At 43.9% G+C, this 10,840-nt stretch overlaps 1 protein-coding gene across 3 annotated transcripts; it reads left to right on the top strand.

The window, feature by feature from the left end:
* The first annotated feature begins 199 nt into the window (after positions 1–199).
* B2M (beta-2-microglobulin) lies at positions 200–7,143 on the top strand. 3 transcript variants are annotated; one of them, XM_011992087.1, is made up of 4 exons: positions 200–329; positions 4,439–4,717; positions 5,346–5,373; positions 6,632–7,143. In XM_011992087.1, the coding sequence occupies exons 1-3, from the start codon at positions 263–265 to the stop codon at positions 5,357–5,359; spliced, it is 360 nt and encodes a 119-aa protein (XP_011847477.1). In that variant the 5' UTR covers positions 200–262; the 3' UTR covers positions 5,360–5,373; positions 6,632–7,143. The 3 variants fall into 3 exon arrangements, 2 of the variants coding, with proteins under 2 accessions (XP_011847477.1, XP_011847476.1); XR_001007352.1 differs by having other exon boundaries at positions 4,439–5,373; XM_011992086.1 differs by having other exon boundaries at positions 4,439–7,143.
* The last annotated feature ends 3,697 nt before the right edge of the window (positions 7,144–10,840 follow it).

A 10,840-nucleotide genomic window follows, 5' to 3' on the forward strand; every position in this document is an offset into this window, starting at 1 on the left:
GCGCACCCCAGATCGGAGGGCGCCGATGTACAGGCAGCAAACCCACCCAATCTAGTGCATGCCTTCTTAAACATCACGAGACTCTAAGAAAAGGAAACCGAAAACGGGAAAGTCCCTCTCTCTAACCTAGCACTGCGTCGCTGGCTTGGAGACTGGTGACGGTCCCCGCGGGCCTTGCCCTGATTGGCTGGGCTCCCACGGAATATAAGTGGAGGCGTCGCGCCCGGCGGGCATTCCAGCGGCAGACAGCACCCGGGCCGAGATGTCTCGCTCAGTGGCCTTAGCCGTGCTGGCGCTACTCTCTCTTTCTGGCCTGGAGGCTATCCAGCGTGAGTCTCTCCTACCCTCCCGCTCTGGTCCTTCCTCTCCCGCTCCGCACCCTCTGTGGCCCTCTCTGTGCTCTCTGGCTCCGTGACCTCCCTTCTCCAAGTTCTCCTTGGTGGCCCGCCGGGGGCCTAGTCTAGGGCTGGGTCTCCGAGAAGCGGTGGGGTGGCCTGGGAGTGGGGAAGGGGGTACGCACCCGGGACGCGCGCTTCTTGCCCCTTTCGGCGGGAAGCAGGGGAGACCTTTGGCCTACGGCGACAAGAGGGTCGGGACAAAGTTTAGGGCGTTGATAAGCGTCAGAGCGCCGAGGTTGGGGGAGGGTTTCTCTTCCGCTCTTTCGCGGGGCCGCTGGCTCCCCGAGCGCAGCTGGAGTGGGGGACGGGTAGGCTCATCCCAAAGGCGCGGAGCTGAGGGCTGTGAATGCGTGGAGGGGCGCCTGGGGTCTGGGGAAGGCGTCGCCCGGGTAAACCTGTCTGCTGCAGCTCTGCTTCCCTCGGACCGGAGAGCTGTGGACTTCGCTAGGAGCCGCTAAGTTCGCCTGCCCTGCACCTCCGGGTCTATGTGGGGCCACACCGTGGCGGGGAAAGAGCACGCGACGTTTGTAGAATGCTTGGCTGTGATACAAAGCGGTTTCGAATCGTTAACCTATTTGTTCCCATCACATGTCACTTTTAAAAATCATAAGAACTACCCGTTATTGACATCTTTCTGTGTGCCAAGGACTTTACGTGCTTTGCGTCATTTAATTTTTAAAATAGTTATCTTCCGCCATAGATAACTACTATGGTTATCTTCTGCCTCTCACAGATGAAGAAACTGAGGCACCGAGATTTTAAGAAACTTACACAGGGGATAAATGGCAGCAATCGAGATTGAAATCAAGCCTGACCAGGGCCTTTTGCGGGAGCGCATGCCTTTTGTCTGTAATTCGTGCGTTTTTTTAAAGAAACATGCCTGCCTTCTGCGTGAGATTCTCCAGAGCAAACCGGGCGGCCATGGGCCCTGTGGTCTTTTCTTACAGAAGGCTTCCTTTTTGGCTCTTTGCCTGGTTCTTTCCGAGATGTAGTGTGCCTCTTACTTTCGGTTTTGAAAACATGAGGGGGTTGGGCGTGGTAGCTCACGCCTGTAATCCCAGCACTTAGGGAGGCCGAGGCGGGAGGATCGCTTGAGGTCAGTAGTTGAGACCAGCCTGGCCAACATGGTAAAAACTCGTCTCTATAAAAAATAAAAACAAAAATTAGCCAGGGGTGGTGGCTGGCGCCTGTGGCCCAAGCTACTCGGGTGGCTGAGGCGGGAGGATCTCTTGAGCCCGGGAGTTTGAGTTATCATGGCGCCAGTGCATTCCAGTCTGGGCAACAAAGCGAGACCCTGTCTCTTAAAAAAGACCAAAAAAAAAAAAAAAAAAAAGTGAAGGTTTGTCGAAGTCAGGGGAGTTGTAAAACCATTAATAAAGATAATCCGGCCGGGCGCGGTGGCTCAAGCCTGTAATCCCAGCACTTTGGGAGGCCGAGACGGGCGGATCACAAGGTCAGGAGATCGAGACCATCCTGACTAACACGGTGAAACCCCGTCTCTACTAAAAAATACAAAAAAAAAAAAAAAAAAACACTAGCCGGGCGAGGTGGCGGGCGTCTGTAGTCCCAGCTACTCGGGAGGCTGAGGCAGGAGAATGGCGTGAACCCGGGAGACGGAGGTTGCAGTAAGCTGAGATCCAGCCACCGCACTCCAGCCCGGGCGACAGAGTGATACTCTGTCTCAAAAAAAAAAAAAAAAAAAGATAATCCAAGATGGTTACCAAGACTGTTGAGGACACCAAAGATCTTGAGTACTTTCTAAATACCTGGCAATACGCTAAGCCCTCTCACCTTTTCCCCCTGGCAAAACATGATCAAAAGCAGAATGTTTTGATCATGAGAAAATTGCATTTAATTTGAATACAATTTATTTACAACATAAAGGATAATGTCTATATCATCACCATTACTGCTATTTGCTGGTTATGTTAGATGTCGTTTTAAAAAATAACAATCAGTTGTTTTTAAAAAAATCTTATTTTGAAAATTTCCAAAGTAATACATGCCATGCATAGACCATTTCTGGAAGATACCACAAGAAGCATGTAATGGTGATTACCTCTGAAGGTCTATTTTCCCCTCTGTCCTGTGTGTGGTTTTGTTTTGTTTTACTGTGGGCATAAATTAACTTTTCAGTTAAGTTTTGTAAGCTTAAATAACTCTCCAAAAGTCACAAAGCCAGTAACTGGTTGAGCCCCAATTCAAACCCAGTCTGTCTGATACTTGTCTTCTTCTTAGAAAAGATTACAGTGATGCTCTCACAAAATCTTGCTGCCTTCCCTCAAACAGAGCTCCAGGCAGGATGAATCTGCGCTCTGACCCCTGAGGCATTTATTATGTTCTTATTATTAGAAGCTCAGTTGCAAAGAGCTCTCTTAGCTTTTAATGTTATGAAAAAAATCAGGTCTTCATTAGATTCCCCAATCCACCTCTCGATGGGGCTAGTAGCCTTTCCTTGATGATAGGGTGTTTCTAGAGAGATATATCTGGTCAAGGTGGCCTGGTACTCCTTCTCCCCACAATCTTCCAGACATGATGGAGTAGCTGCCTTTTAGGATCATGTACCCTGAATATAAGTGTATTTAAAAGAATTGTATACACATATATTTAGTGTCAGTCTGTATATTTAGTAGCACTAACACTTCTCTTCATTTTCGATGAAAAATATAGAGTTTATAATATTTTCTTTCCACTTCCCCATGGATGGTCTAGTCATGCCTCTCCTTTTGGAAAGCACTGCTTCTGTAACATTAGGCAATGTATGCCCAACCTGGCTAGTTTACAGCAATCACCTGTGGATGCTAATTAAAACGCAAATCCCACTGTCACATGCATTACTCCATTTGATCATAATGAAAACTATGTTCTGTCCCATTTGCCATAGTCCTCACCTATCCCTGTTGTATTTTATCCGGTCCAACTCAACCATTTAAGGTATTTGCCAGCTCTTATATGCATTTAGGTTTTGTTTCTTTGTTTTCTAGCTCATGAAATTAGGTACAAAATCAGAGAGGGATCTGGCATATAAACCCTCGGCAGAAATAAAGAGGTTTTGTTGTTTGGTAAGAACATACCTTGGATTGGGCCGGGCGCAGTGGCTCATGCCTGTAATCCCAGCACTTTGGGAGGCCAAGGCAGGCAGATCACTAGAAGTTGGGAGTTCGAGACCAGCCTGGCCAACATGGTGAAACCCCGTCTCTACTAAAAATACAAAAATTAACCGGGCATGGTGGTGTGTGCCTGTAGTCCCAGGAATCACTTGAACCAAGGCAGAGGTTGCAGTGAGCTGAGATCTCGCCACTGCACTCCAGCCTGGGCAACAGAATGAGATTCCATCTCAAACAAACAAACAAAAAACCAACAAAAACAACAAAATAAAACATACCTTGGGTTGATCCGCTTAGGAACCTGAGGTAATAATAATAACATCTGCCACGTATAGAGCAATTGCTATATCCCAGGCACCCTTCTAGACACTTAATACAGTTTAGAAAATCAGGTGGGTGCAGATCGAGGCAGGAGCAGGAACCAAAAAGAAAGGAGTAAACATAAGGAAAAAAAATGGAAGGGGTGGAAACAGAGTACAGTAACAGGAGTAATTTGATGGGGCTATTATGAACTGAGAAATGACCTTTGAAAAGTAGCTTGGAGCCAAATCATGTAGATTCTTGAGTGATGTGTTAAAGAATGCTATGAGTGCTGAGAAGCCATCAGAAGTGCTTGAGAGCATCCAGAAAAAGGTTCTTAAAAATGCAGCACAATCTCCAGTGACAGAAGATACTGCTAGAAATCTGCTAGAAAAAAACAAAAAAGTCATGTATAGAGGAATTATGAGGGAAAGATACCAAGTAATGGTTTATTCCTCAAAATGGAGGTGGCTTGTTGGGAAGGGGGAAGCTCATTTGGCCAGAGTGGAAATGGAATTGGGAGAAATCGATGATCAAATGTAAACACTTGGTGCCTGATGGAGCTTGAGACCAAGTTAGCCCCAAGTGAAATACCCTGGCAATATTAATGTGTCTTTTCCCTATGTTCCTCAGGTACTCCAAAGATTCAGGTTTACTCACGCCATCCACCAGAGAATGGAAAGCCAAATTTCCTGAATTGCTATGTGTCTGGGTTTCATCCATCTGATATTGAAGTTGACTTACTGAAGAATGGAGAGAAAATGGGAAAAGTGGAGCATTCAGACTTGTCTTTCAGCAAAGACTGGTCTTTCTATCTCTTGTACTACACTGAATTCACTCCCAATGAAAAAGATGAGTATGCCTGCCGTGTGAACCATGTGACTTTGTCAGGGCCCAGGACAGTTAAGTGGGGTAAGTCTTACATTCTTTTGTAAGCTGCTGAAAGTTGTGTATGAGTAGTCATATCATAAAGCTGCTTTGATAAAAAAAAAGTCTATGGCCATACTACCCTGAATGAGTCCCATCCCATCTGATATAAACAATCTGCATATTGGGATTGTCAGAGAATGTTCTTAAAGATCAGATTAGTGGTATCTGCTGAGAGATTGCTGCACAGCATGGTTTCTGAACCAGTAGTTTCCCTGCAGTTGAGCAGGGAGCAGCAGCAGCACTTGCATGAATACATATGCACTCTTAACACTTCTTACCTACTGGCTTCCTCTAGCTTTCGTGGCAGCTTCAGGTATATTGAGCACTAACGAACATCTCAAGAAGGTATAGACCTTTGTTTGTAAGTCCTGTGTATCCTAGCGTCCTATAATCCTGGACTCCTCCAGTACTCTCTGGCTGGATTGGTATCTGAGGCTAGTAGGAAGGGCATGTTCCTGCTGGGTAGCTCTAAACAAGGTATACATGGATAGGAACAGCAGCCTATTCTGCCAGCCTTATTTCTAACCATTTTAGACATTTGTTAGTACATGGTATTTTAAAAGTATAACTTAATGTCTTCTTTTTTCTTTCTCCACTGTCTTTTTCATAGACCGAGACATGTAAGCAGCACCATGGAGGTAAGTTTTTGACCTTAAGAAAATGTTTTTGTTTCACTATCCTGAGGACTATTTATAGACAGTTCTAACAGGATAACCCTCACTATGTGGAGAACATTGACAGAGTAGCATTTTAGCAGGCAAAGAAGAATCCTACAGGGTCACATTTCCTTCTCCTGTGGTATGAAGAAGGTGTGTGGCCCCGGGTGTGGCCACATTACTGACCCTCTACAGAGTGGGCAAAGGAACTGCCAGTATGGTATTGCAGGATACAGGCAGGTGGTTACCCACATTACCTGCAAGGCTTTGATCTTTCTTCTACCATTTCCACATTGGACATCTCTGCTGAGAAGAGAAAATGAATCACTCTCTTCCTTTGTATAATAGTTGTTTTATTCTTCAGACAGAAGAGAGGAGTTATACAGTTCTGCAGACGTCCCATTCCTGTGTGGGGACTGTGTTTGCCTCTTAGAGGCTCCCAGGCCACTAGATGAGATAAAGGGAACCAGATTGTTAAAACTTGATGTAGTGATACTACAATAGATGTAACTACAAAGAACTCCAGAAGCAAGAGAGAGGGAGGAACTTGGACTTCTCTGCATCTTTAGTTGGAGTCCAAATGTATAAGATCCAGCTTTTCAGTGAAATTCTACTGCCCAGGGTACTTTGATGCTGAAAACCCATTCAAATCTCCTGTTATATTCTAGAACAGGGAATTGATTTGGGAGAGCATCAGGAAGGTGGATGATCTGCCCAGTCACACTGGTAGTAAATTGTAGAGCCAGGACTTGAACTCGAATATAGTCATGTGTTACTTAATGACGGGGACATATTCCAAGAAATGCTTACACAAACCTAGGTGTTGTAGCCTACTACACACATAGGCTACATGGTCTAGCCTATTGCTCCTAAGCTACAAACCTGTACAGCCTGTTACTGTACTGAATACTGTGGGCAGCTGTAACACAATGGTATTTGTGTATCTAAACATAGAAAAGGTACAGTAAAAAGTACGCTATTTTAATCTCATGAGACCACTGTCATATATACAGTCCAGCACTGACCAAAATATCATATCAGCATTTTTTCTTCTAAGATTTTGGCAGCACCAAACGGATACACTAACAGGATATACTCTTTGTAATGGGTTTGGAGAACTGTCCGTAGTTACTTCTTTTAAAAAGGTGATCTACACAGTAGAAGTTAGACAGGTTTGGTAATGAGATCTGCAATCCAAATAAAATAAATTCATTTGCTCACCTTTTTCTTTCCTTTTCAGGTTTGAAGATGCCGCATTTGGATTGGATGAATTCCAAATTCTGCTTCCTTGCTTTTTAATATTGATATGCTTATACACTTTATGCAAAAAATTCAGAGTTATAATAATGTTAACACAGGCATGATCTTCTTTATAATTCTACTTTGAGTGCTATCTCCATGTTTGAGGTATCTGGGCAGCTAGCTTTAGGAGGGCTGGCAACTTAGAGGTGGGGAGCAGAGAATTCTCATATCCAACATCAACATCTTCATCAGATTGAACTCTTCAATCTCTTGCACTCGAAGCTTGATAAGATAGTTATGCATATATAAGTTAACTTCCAATTTACATACTGTGCTTAGAATTTGGAGGAAAAATTTAGAAATATAATTGATGGGGTTATTGGAAATTTGTTATAATGAGTAAAACATTTTGTCATATAAGATTCATATTTACTTCTTATACATTTGATAAAGTTGCAGTTAATCTGGTTCATTTTTGTTCCACGAGTTAAATAAAACCATGAAACTTGATGTGTTGTCTCTTATATCTTGCTCCCACTATTATCCCTTTATTTTCAAACAGGGAAACGGTCTTCAAGTGCCACGTGGTAAAAAGTGTGAACCTCTTGTATATAGGGTTTGGCTCACAGTGTAAAGGGCCTCAGTGATCCACATTTTCCAGATTAGGAATCTGATGCTCAAAGAAGTTAAATGGCATAGTTGGAGTGACACAGCTGTCCATGAGAGGCCAGCCTTCTATACTTTAGCCAGAGTTCTTTCTTGTGGGCCAGGTCATGAGGAGTATGCAGACTCTAAGAGGGAGCAAAAGTATCTAAGGATTTAATATTTTAGCAAGGAATAGATACACAGTCATCCCGTGGTCTCCCTGGGGGATTGGTTTCAGGACCCCTTCTTGGACACCAAAATCTCTGGATATTTAAGTCCCTTCTATAAAATGGTATAGTATTTGCATATAACCTATGCACATCCTCCTGTATACTTTAAATCATTTCTAGATTACTTATAATACCTAATACAATGTAAATGCTATGTAAATGGTTGTTATTGTTTAAGGAATAATGACAAGAAAAAAAAGTCTGTACATGTTCAGTAAAGACACAACCATCCCTTTTTTTTCCCCAATGTTTTTGATCCATGGTTTGCTGAATCCACAGATGTGGAGCCCCTGGATACTAAAGGCCAACTGTACTTTGAATGACAACGGATTTAAGATTTTCAAGGCCTAGTTTTATACCTGATGGCCAGTTTTGTTTATTTGACCAAGAATCTAAATTAGCTAGTTCTAGGTACTGACAGGATAAATAAAACACAAGACTGCTCCCAATCGTCTCAGTTTAGCGGAGGGACAGATATGCACTCAAATAATTAAAATATATACCTGTTAAGAATATAGCATAGGTACTCACAAAGAACTTGGCAATGGAAATTTTGTTGTTCAGGCTGGGAGAGGTGTCTCATGTCTGTAATCTCAGCACTTTGGGAGGCCATGGTAGGATGATCACTTGAGCCCAGGAGTCCGAGACCAGCCTGGGCGACATAACAAGACCCTGTCTCAATTCGAAAAATTGAATTAAAAAAAAATAATAATTTTTTATGAAAGAAATAATGTTGTTCAAGGAACAACAACAAAAATCTAGGGAGGTGTTAGAGAAGCCATTCGCCTGAGCTGAGAGTAAGTGGGTAGTGGTTCTCTTGATTGGTGGGTGGGGCCTGGGTTTCCAGGCATGGGAGCCAGGAAGGACAGCCACATGGCAGGTTTGGGTAATTCCAAACAGTGGAGCAAGGGTATCTGAGGGAAGACTTGTAGGAACTTGGCTGAACAAATTGGAGGGTGATACTCTGAAAGAAAAACAAAGTTTTAAAATTTCTACTCTTACACTCAACACAGAATGCTTCTGTGACCAGATATGTTTTCTACATTCTGTGAGAAGAAAAACTTTAGACAGATTAAATTTAACAGAGTTTAACTGAGCAAAAATGATTCTCGAACCAGGCAGCTGCCAGAACCAGAACAGATTCAAAATGACTCTGGGGATGCCACATGGTTGGATAACATTTAGGGTCAGAAAAAGGAAAGTGATGTGCAGAAAATGGAAGTCAGGGGAAGAAACAGCCAGATTGGTTGCAGTTCAGCATTTGCCTCATTTAAACAGGGTTTGAAGAGTTGACCACGTGTGATTGGCTGAGACTCTGTGGTATAACAGTAAGTTACAGTCTGTTGACATATTATCCAGTTAGGTTGCAGTTCACTATGCATAGAGAAACCTTTAGCCTGAACTTACATAGGGAGGCAGCTTTATTTATTTAATTTTTGTTTTGAGACAAGGTCTCACTCTGTCACCCAGGCTGGAGTTCAGTGGTATGATCATGGCTTACTGCAGCCTCAACTTCCTGGCCTCAAGCAATCCTCCTGCCTCAGGCTCCAGAGTAGCTGGCGCTACAGGCACACGTCACCATGCCTGGCTAATTTTGTTTTTTAATTTTTAGTAGAGATGAACTCCTGGCCTCAAAATGCTGGGATTACAGGTGTGAGCCACTGCGCCCAGCCAAGGCAACTTTAGGCTAAACCTTTTTTTGAGACAGAGTTTCTCTCTTGTTGTCTAGGCTGGAGTGCAGTGGAACCATTTTGGCTCACTGCAACCTCCATCTCCAGGGTTCAAGCGATTCTCGTGCCTCAGCCTCCCGAGTAGCTGGGATTACAGGCATGCGCCACCACACCTGGCTAATTTTGTATTTTTAGTAGAGATGGCGTTTCACTATGTTGTCCAGGTTGGTCTCAAACTCCTAGCCTCAAGTGATCCTCTGGCCTCAGCCTCCCAGAGTACTGAGATTACAGGCATGAGCCACTGTGCCCTGCCTAGGCTAAACTTAATTTAACAACACCAACCAATCTCCAGCAGACACCAACTGGGTATCCTATAATTCAATTCGATTCTGATGGGATCTACCTGGAGATGGTGTCAGATCCACTGGTTGAGGGTTCCGTCCCACAAGACTGCCCTCCACTTCAGATGCCAATCACACATAGTAGGTTGTTTTTTTTTGTTTGTTTGTTTGTTTTTTGAGACGGAGTCTTGCTCTGTCACCCAGGCTGGAGTACAGTGGCCAGATCTCGGCTCACTGCAACATAGTAGGTTGTTACCTCTACTTCTGACTGACCAGCTGGAAACCAGGACTCCCATGACCCCCTCCTTGATTTTGATTAATTTGCTAGGACAGTTCACATTTACCAATCTATTATAAAAGATACTATAAAGGCTACAGACGAATAGCTAGATGAAGAGATGAATAGGGTTGTATGTAGCAGGTTTTGGTGGTAAGAGTCCATGCCCTCTCCAGGTGTATGCTACCCTCCCAGCACCTCCACACATTCAGCAAACAAGAAGCTCATCGTTCAAGAGTTTTTATAGAGCTTGATCTCCAACTCCCCTTCACCTTCCCAGAAATGGACAGGTCAGGGTGGAAGTTCCAACACACTAATCTTTTCATCAGTTGGTCTTTCTGGTGACTAGCACCATCCTGAGGCTATCTAGGGCCCCCAACCTATAATGAGTATAACCTCATTAACATATACTCAAGGGTTATCAAAGAGTCTTATTAGCAATAACAAAAGACACTCCTATCATTCAAAATTCAAAGGGTTTTAGGAACTTATGACAGGAACTGGGGACAAAGACCAAATGTGTTTCATATTACACCACACTTACCTAGGCCATTCATTAACTCTTCACTTGGGTGCAAACTAAAATTACATGTAGAGTTTACAAAAACAAAACAAAGAAAAACAAACACACACACACACATAAACAACAAGCTGGGCGCGGTGGCTCACGCCTGTAATCCCAACACTTTGAGAGGCCAAGGTGAGCAGATCATGAGGTCAGGAGTTCAAGACCAGCCTGGCCAACATGGTGAAACTCTGTCTCTACTAAGAACACAAAAATTAGCCGGGCATGGTGGTGGTGCGTGCCTGTAATCCCAGCTACTCAGGAGGCAGAGGCAAGAGGATCGCTTGAACCTGGGAGGCAGAGGTTGCAGTGAGCTGAGATCACGCCATTGCACTCCAGCCTGGGCAACAGCGTGAGACTCTGTCTCAAAAACAGCAATAACAACAACAACAAAAACCTTACCAGCTTCTCAGACTCTCATCCAGGCCAACTAAATCATAATCTCTTGGTATGGAGCCCAGGTATACTGTTATTTTTTT

Source organism: Mandrillus leucophaeus, unplaced genomic scaffold (assembly GCF_000951045.1).
Source record: "Mandrillus leucophaeus isolate KB7577 unplaced genomic scaffold, Mleu.le_1.0 Scaffold402, whole genome shotgun sequence".
Classification (NCBI taxonomy): Eukaryota; Metazoa; Chordata; class Mammalia; order Primates; family Cercopithecidae; genus Mandrillus; species Mandrillus leucophaeus.